This window comes from Oncorhynchus tshawytscha, linkage group LG01 (genome assembly GCF_018296145.1).
Source record: "Oncorhynchus tshawytscha isolate Ot180627B linkage group LG01, Otsh_v2.0, whole genome shotgun sequence".
NCBI lineage: Eukaryota > Metazoa > Chordata > Actinopteri > Salmoniformes > Salmonidae > Oncorhynchus > Oncorhynchus tshawytscha.
The window spans coordinates 62160067-62176948 of record NC_056429.1 but is presented as its reverse complement, the minus strand read 5'-3'; the positions used below and the strand labels follow the sequence as shown (position 1 = coordinate 62176948).

At 46.4% G+C, this 16882-nt stretch overlaps 1 protein-coding gene across 1 annotated transcript in view; it reads right to left on the bottom strand.

Moving 5' to 3' along the window:
- The window catches only part of LOC112241115 (pre-B-cell leukemia transcription factor 3), a gene marked incomplete at its 5' end in the record, with an annotated part of 35845 nt that overhangs the window by 17461 nt on the left and 1502 nt on the right, over positions 1–16882 (bottom strand). The window contains 2 exons of the mRNA XM_042324105.1: positions 3051–3131; positions 4552–4717. Of these exons, the coding sequence (XP_042180039.1) occupies positions 3051–3131; positions 4552–4717 (247 nt within the window). The remainder of the gene's footprint in view (positions 1–3050; positions 3132–4551; positions 4718–16882) is intronic.

The window sequence follows — 16882 nt, the reverse complement described above, 5'->3', positions numbered from 1 at the left end:
CATGAGACAGTATAGAACAGACATGGGACAGTAAACAACATACATGGGACAGTAAAGAATAGACATGGGACAGTAAAGAACAGACATGGGACAGTAAAGTAAAGAACAGACACGGGACAGTAAAGTAAAGAACAGACATGGGACAGTAAAGAACAGACATGAGACAGTAAAGTAAAGAACAGACACAGGACAGTAAAGAACAGACATGAGACAGTATAGAACAGACATGAGACAGTAAAGAACAGACATGAGACAGTAAAGAACAGACAATGGGACAGTAAAGAACAGAACAGACATGAGACAGTAAAGAACAGAACAGACATGGGACAGTATAGAACAGCACAGACATGGGACAGTAAAGAACAGAACAGACATGGGACAGTAAAGAACAGATATGAGACAGTAAAGAACAGATATGGGACAGTAAAGAACAGACAGTATAGAACAGACATGGGACAGTATAGAACAGACATGGGACAGTAAAGAACAGAACAGACATGGGACAGTAAACAACAGACACGGGACAGTAAAGTAAAGAACAGACATGGGACAGTATAGAACAGAACAGACATGGGACAGTAAAGAACAGACAGTATAGAACAGACATGGGACAGTAAAGAACAGAACAGACATGGGACAGTAAACAACAGACACGGGACAGTAAAGTAAAGAACAGACATGGGACAGTATAGAACAGAACAGACATGGGACAGTATAGAACAGACATGGGACAGTATAGACCAGATATGAGACAGTAAAGAACAGATATGGGACAGTAAAGAACAGACAGTATAGAACAGACACGGGACAGGTAAGTAAAGAAAGTGGGGAATCCCAGCCCAAGAGCTCAAGTCAAAGCCAGACACTCGACCTTCTCAAATAACAGAACCTGTAATCTACAATATACTGTCATATAGAAATACAGAAATATGTCAAAAGGTCTATAATATCAAAAGCCATATTTCTTACACCTGACGAACACCTTCTAAGATAATAAATAATCAAGCTGCATAACCTACAGTATAATGTCCTGCTGTACCCAGACTGGACATTACCAGTCGACTATCAATGAATTGCTACAGTTTTGAGTTGAAGTTCAATCTCATTCAAACTCAAAATCATTCCATGAATTCAACGAAATCCTCAGAGAAAGTGAAGGCCAAATTGTCTCCATTATTCCAATTCATGGAATGACTCCAATTTTTTTTTTAAAGAGAAGGGTATTGACCCCAAACCTAGTACAGTCAATAGTATGTGACCCTTAAGTAAGCCTTGAACCCTGACCTCTCTTCCTGACCTCTCACCCTGACCTACCTGTGACTGCACATTAGCTCCGACTTGAGCCCCCTGGTAAGAGGCCCCATTCAGACTCTGCATGCTCATGAACATGTCCCCAGAGTTAGGGAGGCTAAAAGAGGCAGAGGAACCTGGAGAGGAGAGATGGAAGTAGCTGAATATAAGAACACATACAGATCTAGGATCAGCTTCTCTTTACCCAATCCTAATCTTAATCATTAGTGAGGGGAAATGCTAAACTGACCCCAAGATATGCGACTAGGGGCAACGTCACACTACATTACACTCACTGATCCATACATCCGAACAACTAAACTATACAAAACAAGAAGACTGTAGATATAGTAAAGACCAAAGAAAGAGAGATGAAAACAGAGAGAGTAAGGACCAAAGAAAGAGAGATGAAAACAGAGAGAGTAAGGACCAAGGGAAGAGAGATGAAAACAGAGAGAATAAGGACAGAGGGAAGAGAGATGAAAACAGAGAGAGTAAGGACAGAGGGAAGAGAGATGAAAACAGAGAGAGTAAGGACAGAGGGAAGAGAGATGAAAACAGAGAATAAGGACAGAGGGAAGAGAGATGAAAACAGAGAGAATAAGGACAGAGGGAAGAGAGATGAAAACAGAGAGAATAAGGACAGAGGGAAGAGAGATGAAAACAGAGAGAATAAGGACAGAGGGAAGAGAGATGAAAACAGAGAGAATAAGGACAGAGGGAAGAGAGATGAAAACAGAGAGAGTAAGGACAGAGGGAAGAGAGATGAAAACAGAGAGAGTAAGGACCAAGGGAAGAGAGATGAAAACAGAGAGAATAAGGACAGAGGGAAGAGAGATGAAAACAGAGAGAGTAAGGACAGAGGGAAGAGAGATGAAAACAGAGAGAGTAAGGACAGAGGGAAGAGAGATGAAAACAGAGAGAATAAGGACAGAGGGAAGAGAGATGAAAACAGAGAGAATAAGGACTGAGGGAAGGGAGATGAAAACAGAGAGAGGACCGAGGAAGAGAGATGAAAACAGAGAGAGTAAGGACCGAGAGAAGAGAGATGAAAACAGAGAGAGTAAGGACAGAGGGAAGAGGGATGAAGGTCTAGATACTGTATGTCCATGAACCATCAAAGCAACCTAAACAGGAACTAGCGTACTCATATCCTAAATGAAGCAACCTAAACAGGAACTAGCGTACTCATATCCTAAATGAAGCAACCTAAACAGGAACTAGCGTACTCATATCCTAAATGAAGCAACCTAGACAGGAACTAGCATACTCATATCCTAAATGAAGCAACCTAAACAGGAACTAGCGTACTCATATCCTAAATGAAGCAACCTAAACAGGAACTAGCGTACTCATATCCTAAATGAAGCAACCTAAACAGGAACTAGCGTACTCATATCCTAAATGAAGCAACCTAGACAGGAACTAGCATACTCATATCCTAAATGAAGCAACCTAAACAGGAACTAGCATACTCATATCCTAAATGAAGCAACCTAAACAGGAACTAGCGTACTCATATCCTAAATGAAGCAACCTAAACAGGAACTAGTGTACTCATATCCTAAATGAAGCAACCTAAACAGGAACTAGCGTACTCATATCCTAAATGAAACCAATTGAATTCAGGTTGAGGTGGTGGAGAGGGAGACAAGCTTCCACTATGGTCGGGGGTGTGAGAAGGGACCAATGGAAGGACTAGTTCTAGGTGGGATGAATGACCACAACACATAAAAGGTTTCCTAAAAGAGAATCAGTACCGGCTGTGAACATGTTGGTTAAAAGGGAGTTTTTGCTCTCAGCAGAGTCCAGTTGAAATTCCTCATCTTTCATCTGGAAGCCTGGATAACAGAAAATGGAAGGGACTTAAAAACCTCCCATCATGACTTTATTAAGCGCCGAGTCTCATTGCCTATATCAATTGTATTGGAATTGTAAGCACTGCTATAGAACATTAAATGAAGATTAAAAAAAATAAAAAAAGGGCTTAGGTTTGATTTGATTTGACATCCTAGCGTGAACATTTCAATCATTCGTTGTGTTGATTTTTATTATCAATATTTAATTGTCATTTGCAATTTTAACAAACAATGCCAGATGTCCCTCCCTCCCTCCCGCCCACCCACCACCCACCCAACTACCCCTAGCAACCACACACCCCACTACACCTATCAACCACGCACCCAACTACCCCTAGCAACCACCCACCCAACTACCCCTAGCAAACACCCACCCAACTACCCCTAGCAACCAGCCACCCAACAATCCTTAGCAGTACCACAGTCACAGGGGTGTCAAACTCATTCTGCCTCCGCAGGCCTCATTCAGTCTTTACAGAGGTCTGGAGGGTCATATTCAAAATGTGTTATATTTCCTTGCAGTCAAAATGGACCAAACAATTGTCAGTCAAAATGTTGAGAGAAAAAAATAGCCCTCTAACCATAGTTTGGGGAATTTTTTATGCTCCTTGACTGTCTAGCTTCATTTCAGTGATTGTTAGCAACCTGGACCGAGTGAAAAGACTGTATAAATGTAGGTCCAATATCATTTATACACAGTTTTCATTTATTTTTTAAATGTATATAGATGGTTTTATTTACAGTGCCTTGCGAAAGTATTCGGCTTCCTTGAACTTTGCGACCTTTTGCCACATTTCAGGCTTCAAACATAAAGATATAAAACTGTATTTTTTTGTGAAGAATCAACAACAAGGGGGACACAATCATGAAGTGGAACGACATTTATTGGATATTTCAAACTTTTTTAACAAATCAAAAACTGAAAAATTGTGAAAAATGATTGTGTCCCACTTGTTGTTGATTCTTCACAAAAAAAATACAGTTTTATATCTTTATGTTTGAAGCCTGAAATGTGGCAAAAGGTCGCAAAGTTCAAGGGGGCCGAATACTTTCACAAGGCACTGTATTTTTTTGGATCCCATGGGCCGTATGTTTGATACCCCTCGTCTACAATATATTACTTCTTAGAAAGCTGAATAAGTGAAACAATGAAAACAAAATAACAAAAGAAAAATGAATAAATTACAAGAGTAGGAAAAAACAAGAAACAAGGAAGCAGCAATAACAGCAGCCAGAAATCATCACTTTTGTTAAGTATCAAACACCACTTCCTGTGTTACTATCCAAATCTATATATATATATGTTACCGTGAAATGTATACATTTCCCTTCTTTTTTTTTTTTTTACACATTTACCGCAACATATACATACGACTCTGGTCTTACCACCAAGTGTGCCTACCAGAGTTGGGCGTGGTGGGTGAGTTGGCCTGGCTGTTGTGGATGGCTGCTGCCACGGCATGGGTTGCCGTCACCGCTGTCTTGGCTGCATAGAGGTTAGCCTCCTCCTGGAACTTGCCGATGTTCTTCTTGTACCGGATCCTCTTGTTGCCGAACCAATTGGACACCTGAGTAGGACATCGGCAAGTTCCAGGAAAGGGATTAGAGAGAGAGAGAGAGAGAGAGACAGAGAGAAGAGAGAGAGAGAGGGGGAAGGATGAGAGATAAAGGGGAAATAATGTAGTGAGTCAGACATTGTCCACCATTTTGAAAAAACATCACTTCAGGTTGTCCCCGCCCCTGGAGAGGAGTAGGAGTCACTCAACCGAACGTGAGACGAGGTGCAACCAAATAAATCAAAAGGAGCATTCTGAAGTAAACAAGAGCGACTCTTGCTCACAATTAAAATCTTGATGTTTTATTGACCTAATTCTGAGTTAAAGTCGTGACGTTTCGGCCAGTCATGATTTCAACTCAAAATTAGATAAATAAATAAAGCATTGTGGACGAGAGTCGCTCATATTCCAGTCCCAGAGTCTGCAAGGACCAATCAGGACTGTCGTGTGGATGGCCAGCCAACTATCACCAATCTCTCTACAGCTGTCACCAAAGAGTGTGATGAGTATTCCATCTAGGAGAATAATATTTGGACTAAGCTACTGTCTAATGTCAATGTTGTGACCATAGAAATAGAACACATTGTATTTCTATGGTTACCGAGGCTCATGCATTTACAACACAACAATTCATTCCAAGAAAGTGGCACATTCTCTAAAGATTGTCAGGATTGGTCTGTCTATTATAGCCTGGTTATTTTTAAATTTATTTTACTAGGCAAGTCAGTTAAGAACAAATTCTTATTTTCAATGACGGCCTAGGAAACAATGGGTTACCTGCCTTGTTCAGGGGCAGAACGACTTATTTGTACCTTGTCAGCTCGGGGATTCGAACTTGCAACCTTTCGGTTACTAGTCCAACGCTCTAACCACTAGGCTACCCTGCCACCTCTACACTCTAACCACTAGGCTACCCTGCCGCCTCTACACTCTAACCACTAGGCTACCCTGCCACCTCTACACTCTAACCACTAGGCTACCCTGCCGCCTCTACACTCTAACCACTAGGCTACCCTGTCTCAGTTCAGCAACTACATTCCTCTTCTTTCCAGTCCTGTCATTGGCCAACGAGACTGGCCTTTCGGGCAATGTTCAAATACGAACATTCTATCGTTAATGAGCTCGATGAGATCATGTTATCCTGATTCAATAACCTCCATAGCTATCATCCAATCACAATGTTTATGCAAATTAGACCGAAAGGAAAACATTCTAACTTAATTCATGAATTTGATTGGAAACATTCTAACATTGGGCATTCTGACTTAATACATGTCATTGTAAAGATAAACATTGGAGCACGGGGAGAACACAGTATTTCCCTTTATTGCATAATTACTACCAGCCAAAGTGATGACATCCCACCAGAGAAGCACTCAGACTTCTCTCTAGTTCACTCTGTGAACACTGTAGCCTATTTTGTATCCAGCAAGCAAGAGCAAGGTCCTTCTTTTCTCGAATATATATATTTTTTAATTTCTCAAAATAAGTGACCAAACTATATTGATACGTCTGGGAAAACGGATCGGGCTAGGCTACTGGTTCAAGAGCTGTAAGGAGAATAGAGAGGAGGAAAGAGAGAGACGGCTAGTGGAGAGGCTAGTGGAGAGGCTAGTGGAGAGGCTAGTGGAGAGGCTAGTGGAGATGCTAGTGGAGATGCTAGTGGAGATGCTAGTGGAGATGCTAGTGGAGAGGCTGGGAGATGCTAGTGGAGAGGCTAGTGGAGAGGCTAGAGGCTAGTGGAGGGCTAGAGAGGCTAGTGGAGATGCTAGTGGAGATGCTAGTGGAGATGCTAGTGGAGAGGCTAGTGGAGATGCTAGTGGAGAGCTAGTGGAGAGGCTAGTGGAGATGCTAGTGGAGAGGCTAGTGGAGAGGCTAGTGGAGGCTAGTGGCCAGTGGAGGCTAGTGGAGAGGCTAGTGGAGATGCTAGTGGAGAGGCTAGTGGAGATGCTAGTGGAGCTAGTGGAGATGCTAGTGGAGAGGCTAGTGGAGAGGCTAGTGGAGATGGAGGCTAGTGGAGAGGCTAGTGGAGATGCCAGTGGAGAGGCTAGTGGAGAGGCTAGTGGAGAGGCTAGTGGAGAGGCTAGTGGAGATGCTAGTGGAGAGGCTAGTGGAGAGGCTAGCTGGAGAGGCTAGTGGAGATGCTAGTGGAGAGGCTAGTGGAGATGCTAGTGGAGATGCTAGTGGAGAGGCTAGTGGAGAGGCTGCTAGTGGAGAGGCTAGTGGAGAGGCTAGTGGAGAGGCTAGTGGAGAGGCTGGAGTGGAGATGCTAGTGGAGATGCTAGTGGAGAGGCTAGTGGAGAGGCTAGTGGAGATGCTAGTGGAGAGGCTAGTGGAGATGCTAGTGGAGAGATGCTAGTGGAGAGGCTAGTGGAGATGCTAGTGGAGAGGCTAGTGGAGAGGCTAGTGGAGATGCTAGTGGAGATGCTAGTGGAGATGCTAGTGGAGATGGCTAGTGGAGATGCTAGTGGAGAGTGCTAGTGGAGAGCTAGTGGAGAGGCTAGTGGAGATGCTAGTGGAGATGCTAGTGGAGAGGCTAGTGGAGATGCCAGTGGAGAGGCTAGTGGAGAGGCTAGTGGAGAGGTGGAGAGGCCAGTGGAGAGGCTAGTGGAGAGGCTAGTGGAGATGCTAGTGGAGATGCTAGTGGAGAGGCTAGTGGAGAGGCTAGTGGAGATGCTAGTGGAGAGGCTAGTGGAGGCTAGTGGAGAGGCCAGTGGAGGCTAGTGGAGAGGCTAGTGGAGATGCTAGTGGAGATGCTAGGGAGATGCTAGTGGAGATGCTAGTGGAGAGGCTAGTGGAGAGGCTAGTGGAGAGGCTAGTGGAGAGGCTAGTGGAGATGCTAGTGGAGATGCTAGGGGAGATGCTAGTGGAGATGCTAGTGGAGAGGCTAGTGGAGAGGCTAGTGAGAGGCTAGTGGAGATGCTAGTGGAGATGCTAGTGGAGAGGCTAGTGGAGATGCTAGTGGAGATGCTAGTGGAGATGCCAGTGGCGAGGCTAGTGGAGAGGCCAGTGGAGATGCCAGTGGAGATGCCAGTGGAGATGCCAGTGGAGAGGCTAGTGGAGAGGCTAGTGGAGATGCCAGTGGAGAGGCTGGTGGAGGGGCTAGTGGAGAGGCCGGTGGAAATGCCAGTGGACACGCTAGTGGAGAGGCTAGTGGAGATGCTAGTGGAGAGGCTAGTGGGAATGCCAGTGGAGATGCTAGTAGAGAGGGTAGTGGAGATGCTAGTGGAGAGGCTAGTGGAGATGCCAGTGGAGATGCTAGTGGAGAGGCTAGTGGAGAGGCTAGTGGAGATGCCAGTGGAGATGCCAGTGAAGAGGCTAGTGGAGATGCTAGTGGAGAGGCTAGTGGAGATGCTAGTGGAGATGCCAGTGGAGAGGCTAGTGGAGATGCTAGTGGAGATGCCAGTGGAGATGCCAAGAGGTTGGAGCAGGGGACTGTTACAGACATGTAGAGGTTGGAGAGGGGAGCAGGGGACTGTTACAGACATGTAGAGGTTGGAGAGGTTGGAGCAGGGGACTGTTACATACATATAGAGGTTGGAGCAGGGGACTGTTACATACATATAGAGGTTGGAGCAGGGGACTGTTACAGGTATGGAGAGGTTGGAGCAGGGGACTGTTACAGACATATAGAGGTTGGAGAGGGACTGGAACAGGGGACTGTTACATACATATAGAGGTTGGAGCAGGGGACTGTTACATACATATAGAGGTTGGAGCAGGGGACTGTTACAGACATTTAGAGGTTGGAGCAGGGACTGTTACAGACATAGAGGTAGCAGGGGACTGTTACATTTATTTAACTAGGCAAGTCACTGTTACAGATACAGATTCTTATTGTTACATACATATACAGAGGTAGGAGCAGGGGACTGTTACATACATATACAGGGGAGCAGCAGAACTGACAGATTTTGACCTTGTCAGGGGACTGGGGACATTGAACTTGGAGCAGGGGACTGTTACATACATACTAGGTCCAGGGGACTGTTACACTAGGCTACCCTGGTTGGAGCCTGTTACAGAGATATAGAGGTTGGAGCAGGGGACTGTTACAGACATATAGAGGTTGGAGCAGGGGGGACTGTTACAGACATATAGAGGTTGGAGAGGGACTGTTACATAGAGATACAGAGGTTGGGGGACTGTTACATACAGGGGACTGTTACAGACATATAGAGGTTGGAGCAGGGGACTGTTACAGACATATAGAGGTTGGAGCAGGGGACTGTTACAGACATATAGAGGTTGGAGCAGGGGACTGTTACAGACATGTAGAGGTTGGGAGGTTGGAGCTGGGGACTGTTACAGACATATAGAGGTTGGAGCAGGGGACTGTTACAGACATATAGAGGTTGGAGCAGGGGACTGTTACAGACATATAGAGGTTGGAGAGGTTGGAGCAGGGGACTGTTACAGACATATAGAGGTTGGCAGGGGACTGGTACAGAGGTGGAGCAGGGGACTGTTACAGACATATAGAGGTTGGAGCAGGGGACTGTTACAGACATATAGAGGTTGGAGCAGGGGACTGTTACAGACATATAGAGGTTGGAGCAGGGGACTGTTACAGACATATAGAGGTTGGAGCAGGGGACTGTTACAGACATATAGAGGTTGGAGCAGGGGACTGTTACAGACATATAGAGGTTGGAGCAGGGGACTGTTACATACATATAGAGGTGGAGCAGGGGACTGTTACAGACATATAGAGGTTGGAGCAGGGGACTGTTACAGACATATAGAGGTTGGAGCAGGGGACTGTTACAGACATACAGAGGTTGGAGCAGGGGACTGTTACAGACATATAGAGGTTGGAGCAGGGGACTGTTACATAGCAGAGAGGTTGGAGCAGGGGACTGTTACAGACATATAGAGGTTGGAGCAGGGGACTGTTACAGACATATAGAGGTTGGAGCAGGGGACTGTTACAGACATATAGAGGTTGGAGCAGGGGACTGTGGACAGGGGACTGTTACAGACATATAGAGGTTGGAGAGGACTGTTACATAGCAGGGGACTGTTACAGACATATAGAGGTTGGAGCAGGGGACTGTTACAGACATATAGAGGTTGGAGCAGGGGACTGTTACAGACATATAGAGGTTGGAGCAGGGGACTGTTACAGACATATAGAGGTTGGAGCAGGGGACTGTTACTGTTACAGAGGGGATATAGAGGTTGGAGCAGGGGACTGTTACAGACATATAGAGGTTGGAGGGTTGGAGCAGGGGACTGTTACAGACATAGAGGTTGGAGAGGTTGGAGCAGGGGACTGTTACATACATAGAGGTTGTTACAGAGAGTTGGAGCAGGGGACTGTTACAGACATATAGAGGTTGGAGCAGGGGACTTGGAGCAGGGGACTGTTACAGGAGCAGGGGACTGTTACAGACATATAGAGGTTGGAGGGGACTACAGAGGTTGGAGCAGGGGACTGTTACAGACATACAGAGGTAGCAGGGGACTGTTACATAGAGGTTGGAGCAGGGGACTGTTACAGACATATAGAGGTTGGAGCAGGGGACTGTTACAGACATATAGAGGTTGGAGCAGGGGACTGTTACTGTTACAGACAGGGTAGCAGGGACTGTTACATAGACAGAGGTTGGAGCAGGGGACTGTTACAGACATATAGAGGTTGGAGCAGGGGACTGTTACAGACATGAGAGGTTGGAGAGGTTTGGAGCAGGGGACTGTTACAGACATATAGAGGTTGGAGCAGGGGACTGTTACAGACATATAGAGGTTGGAGCAGGGGACTGTTACAGACATATAGAGGTTGGAGCAGGGGGACTGTTACAGACATATAGAGGTTGGAGCAGGGGACTGTTACAGACATATAGAGGTTGGAGCAGGGGACTGTGGAGCAGGGGGGACTGTTACAGACATGTTAGAGACAGAGGTTGGAGCAGGGGACTGTTACATACAGAGGTTGGAGCAGGGGACTGTTACATACAGGTATAGAGAGGACTGTTACGGAGCAGGGGACTGTTGGAGCAGGGGAGGTTGGACAGGGGACTGTTACAGACATAGAGAGGTTGGAGCAGGGGACTGTTACAGACATATAGAGGTTGGAGCAGGGGACTGTTACAGAGAGATACTGAGGTTAGCAGGGGACTGTTACATAGGTACATAGAGGTTGGAGCAGGGGACTGTTACAGACTGTTATAGAGGTTGGAGCAGGGGACTGTTACAGACATATAGAGGTTGGAGCAGGGGACTGTTACAGACATAGAGGTTGGAGGGGACTGTTACAGAGGTTGGAGCAGGGGACTGTTACAGACATATAGAGGTTGGAGAGGGGACTGTTACATACAGAGGTTGGAGCAGGGGACTGTTACAGACATGTAGAGGTTGGAGCAGGGGACTGTTACATAGTTGGAGCAGGGGACTGTTACAGACATATAGAGGTTGGAGCAGGGGACTGTTACAGACATATAGAGGTTGGAGCAGGGGACTGTTACAGACATATAGAGGTTGGAGCAGGGGACTGTTACAGACATATAGAGGTTGGAGCAGGGGACTGTTACAGACATATAGAGGTTGGAGCAGGGGACTGTTACAGACATATAGAGGGGGACTGAGGTTGGAGCAGGGGACTGTTACAGACATATAGAGGTTGGAGCAGGGGACTGTTACAGACATATAGAGGTTGGAGCAGGGGACTGTTACAGACATATAGAGGTTGGAGCAGGGGACTGTTACAGACATATAGAGGTTGGAGAGGTATGAGGTTGGAGGGGACTGTTACATACATAGAGGTAGAGGTTGGAGCAGGGGACTGTTACAGACATATAGAGGTTGGAGCAGGGGACTGTTACATACATACTGTTACAGACATATAGAGGTTGGAGCAGGGGACTGTTACATACAGAGGTGAGAGGGGACTGTTACAGAGAGTTGGAGCAGGGGACTGTTACAGACATATAGAGGTTGGAGCAGGGGACTGTTACAGACATATAGAGGTTGGAGCAGGGGACTGTTAGGGGGACTTGGAGCAGGGGACTGTTACAGACATATAGAGGTTGGAGCAGGGGACTGTTACAGACATATAGAGGTTGGAGCAGGGGACTGTTACAGACATATAGAGGTTGGAGCAGGGGACTGTTACAGACATATAGAGGTTGGAGCAGGGGACTGTTACAGACATATAGAGGTTGGAGCAGGGGACTGTTACAGACATATAGAGGTAGACTGTTACAGACATATAGGTTGGAGCAGGGGACTGTTACAGACATATAGAGGTTGGAGCAGGGGACTGTTACAGACATAGAGGTAGAGGTTGGAGCAGGGGACTGTTACAGACATATAGAGGTTGGAGCAGGGGACTGTTACAGACATATAGAGGTTGGAGCAGGGGACTGTTACAGACATATAGAGGTTGGAGCAGGGGACTGTTACAGACAGAGGTTGGAGAGGACTGTTACATAGTTGGAGCAGGGGACTGTTACAGACATATAGAGGTTGGAGCAGGGGACTGTTACAGACATATAGAGGTTGGAGCAGGGGACTGTTACATAGACATATAGAGGTTGGAGCAGGGGACTGTTACAGACATATAGAGGTTGGAGCAGGGGACTGTTACAGACATATAGAGGTTGGAGCAGGGGACTGTTTACATACATATAGAGGTTGGAGCAGGGGACTGTTAGCAGGGTTGGAGCAGACTGTTACAGACATATAGAGGTTGGAGAGGGGACTGTTACAGAGAGAGGTTGGAGCAGGGGACTGTTACAGACATATAGAGGTTGGAGAGGGACTGTTACAGGAGATACAGAGGTTGGAGCAGGGGACTGTTACAGACATATAGAGGTTGGAGCAGGGGACTGTTACAGACATATAGAGGTTGGAGCAGGGGACTGTTACAGACATATAGAGGTTGGAGCAGGGGACTGTTACAGACAAGACATATAGAGGTTGGAGCAGGGGACTGTTACATACATATAGAGGTTGGAGCAGGGACTGTTACATAGAGCAGGGGACTGTTACAGACATATAGAGGTTGGAGCAGGGACTGTTACATACATATACAGAGGTTGGAGCAGGGGACTGTTACAGACATATAGAGGTTGGAGCAGGGGACTGTTACAGTATGAGGTTGGAGCAGGGGACTGTTACAGACATATAGAGGTTGGAGCAGGGGACTGTTACAGACATATAGAGGTTGGAGCAGGGGACTGTTACATAGCAGAGGTTGGAGCAGGGGACTGTTACAGACATATAGAGGTTGGAGCAGGGACTGTTACATAGAGAGGGGAGGTTGGAGCAGGGGACTACATACATGTAGAGGGACTGTTACATACAGATAGAGGTTGGAGCAGGGGACTGTTACATACATATAGAGGTTGGAGCAGGGGACTGTTACAGACATATAGAGGTTGGAGCAGGGGACTGTTACAGACATATAGAGGTTGGAGCAGGGGACTGTTACATACATATAGAGGTTGGAGGGAGCAGGGGACTGTTACAGACATAGAGGTTGGAGCAGGGGACTGTTACAGACATATAGAGGTTGGAGCAGGGGACTGTTACAGACATATAGAGGTTGGAGCAGGGGACTGTTACATACATACAGAGGTTGGAGCAGAGGGACTGGAGGGACTGTTACAGACATATAGAGGTTGGAGCAGGGGACTGTTACAGACATATAGAGGTTGGAGCAGGGGACTGTTACAGACATATAGAGGTTGGAGCAGGGACTGTTACAGACATACAGGGTTGGACTGTTACAGACATGTAGAGGTTGGAAGGGGACTGTTACATACATATAGAGGTTGGAGCAGGGGACTGTTACATACATGTAGAGGTTGGAGCAGGGGACTGTTACAGAGATACAGAGGTCTGAGCAGGGGACTGTTACATAGAGATACAGAGGTTGGAGCAGGGGACTGTTACAGACATAGTAGAGGAGTTGGAGCAGGGACTGGAGGTTGGAGCAGGGGACTGTTACAGACATATAGAGGTTGGAGCAGGGGACTGTTACAGACATATAGAGGTTGGAGCAGGGGACTGTTACAGACATATAGAGGGGACTGTTACAGAGGAGAGGTTGGAGCAGGGGACTGTTACAGACATATAGAGGTTGGAGCAGGGGACTGTTACATACAGATACAGAGGTTGGGGGACTGTTACATACATGTAGAGGTTGGAGCAGGGGACTGTTACATACATATAGAGGTTGGAGCAGGGACTGTTACATACATGTAGAGGTTGGAGCAGGGGACTGTTACAGACATATAGAGGTTGGAGCAGGGGACTGTTACAGACATGTAGAGGTTGGAGCAGGGGACTGTTACATACATATAGAGGTCGGAGCAGGGGACTGTTACATACACAGAGGTTGGAGCAGGGGACTGTTACATACATATAGAAGTTGGAGCAGGGGACTGTTACAGACATGTAGAGGTTGGAGCAGGTTGGACTGTTACAGGGGACTGTTACATACATATAGAGGTTGGAGCAGGGGACTGTTACATACATACAGAGGTTGGAGCAGGGGACTGTTACAGACATATAGAGGTTGGAGCAGGGGACTGTTACAGACATATAGAGGTTGGAGCAGGGGACTGTTACAGACATATAGAGGTTGGAGCAGGGGACTGTTACAGACATGAGGTTGGAGAGGACTGTGGAGATATAGAGGTGGAGCAGGGGACTGTTACAGACATGTAGAGGACTGTTGGAGAGGTTGGAGCAGGGGACTGTTACAGACATCTAGAGGTTGGAGCAGGGGACTGTTACAGACATATAGAGGTTGGAGCAGGGGACTGTTACAGACATATAGAGGTTGGAGACATATAGTTGGAGCAGGGGACTGTTACAGACATATAGAGGTTGGAGCAGGGGACTGTTACAGACATATAGAGGTTGGAGCAGGGGACTGTTACATACATATAGAGGTTGGAGAGGTTGGAGCAGGGGACTGTTACGGACATATAGAGGTTGGAGCAGGTTGCTTCCCGTCAAATGATTTCCCCATCAGACCTGGCAATCGAACTGGAAACCCTCCGGCTGCTGGCTCACCTCTCTACCCGCTAGGCTACCTAGCCTAAAACACAATCTGTGAGAGACAGATAAACAGAGGAAGTCATCTGACCTCTGAGAGAGGGGGAAGGAGAAAGATGGAGAGAAAGAGAAAGAGAGAGTACATATGAGAGCACAGAGAGGGCACAGGAAGAGGGAGGGTGAGAGAGGGATATATATATATATATATAGAGATAGAGAGAGAGAGAGAGAGAGAGAGAGAGAGAGAGAGAGAGAGATAGATAGACAGAGAGAGAGAGACAGAGAGAGAGAGACAGAGAGAGAGAGACAGACAGAGAGAGAGACAGAGAGAGAGAGACAGAGAGAGAGACAGAGAGAGAGAGACAGAGAGAGAGAGACAGAGAGAGAGACAGAGAGAGACAGAGAGAGAGAGACAGAGAGAGAGAGAGAGAGAGACAGAGAGAGAGAGAGAGAGAGACACAGCGGGAGGTCGATACAGTATAAGAGAGAGAGAGATGTAGATACATTATAACAGAGAGAGCACAGAAAGAGGGAGGGTGAGAGAGGGAGACAGAGAGAGAGAGAGACAGAGAGAGTGAGAGAGAGAGAGAGAGAGAGATGTAGATACATTATAACAGAGAGCACAGAAAGAGGGAGTCTGAGACGTATTGCTCCATACCGGGACCTGACAACTCCGGCCTCTCCCCCAACTCACCAGAGAGAAAACCAAACAGCTGCGCTCAATAATTCACTAGCATCTCCTCTTCTCCGCTCCTCCTCTCCTCCTCCTCACCCCAGGCCAATAGACTCCCCCTGTCAACCACGTTAGATTGATGTTCTGTCTGAGATGTTCATACAACCTAATGGATAATGTCTACTTCAGAGACTCCCACTAACTCAAACAAAGCTGTAAAGTAAGACAGCCAAAAGGTTGGCAGATCTGTCCGGCAGGCTACAGGTGAGGGCTCTGATCCATTGAGAGTGACCTCTACCTGTATACAATATGTGAAGTGACATATCCATGGTGCTCCTTCTTCTTCCATACGAAGGGAGCCAGTGCCTGCTCTGTAGTCTGCTCTGTAGTCTGCTCTGTAGTCTGCTCTGTAGTCTGCTCTGTAGTCTATGTAAAACTGCATGCAACTGTCATGAAGACTGTTAGTGGTTGTCTGTGCGCGTGCATGTATGTGGCTGTGTGGATTTTTGAATGTTTTTCTATACTGTACAGTGGGGCAAAAAAGTATTTAGTCAGCCACCAATTGTGCAAGTTCTCCCACTTAAAAAGATGAGAGAGGCCTGTAATTTTCATCATAGGTACACTTCAACTATGACAGACAAAATGAGGAAAACAAATCCAGAAAAACACATTGTAGGATTTTTAATGAATTTATTTGCAAATTATGGTGGCTGGGAAGACTGAATCTGCAATAGGTAAGCAGCTTGGTTTGAAGAAATCAACTGTGGGAGCAAATATTAGGAAATGGAAGACATACAAGACCACTGATAATCTCCCTCGATCTGGGGCTCCACGCAAGATCTCACCCCGTGGGGTCAAAATGATCACAAGAACAGTGAGCAAAAATCCCAGAACCACACGGGGGGACCTAGTGAATGACCTGCAGAGAGCTGGGACCAAAGTAACAAAGCCTACAATCAGTAACACACTACGCCGCCAGGGACTCAAATCCTGCAGTGCCAGACGTGTCCCCCTGCTTAAGCCAGTACATGTCCAGGCCCGTCTGAAGTTTGCTAGAGAGCATTTGGATGATCCAGAAGAAGATTGGGAGAATGTCATATGGTCAGATGAAACCAAAATATAACTTTTTGGTAAAAACTCAACTCGTCGTGTTTGGAGGACAAAGAATGCTGAGTTGCATCCAAAGAACACCTTACCTTCTGTGAAGCATGGGGGTGGAAACATCATGCTTTGGGGCTGTTTTTCTGCAAAGGGACCAGAACGACTGATCCGTGTAAAGGAAAGAATGAATGGGGCCATGTATCGTGAGATTTTGAGTGAAAACCTCCCTCCATCAGCATGGGCATTGAAGATGAAACGTGGCTGGTTTTTCAGCATGACAATGATCCCAAACACACCGCCGTGAAAACCTTGTGAAGACTTACGTAAAACGTTTGACCTCTGTCATTGCCAACAAAGGGTATATAACAAAGTATTGAGATAAACATTTGTTATTA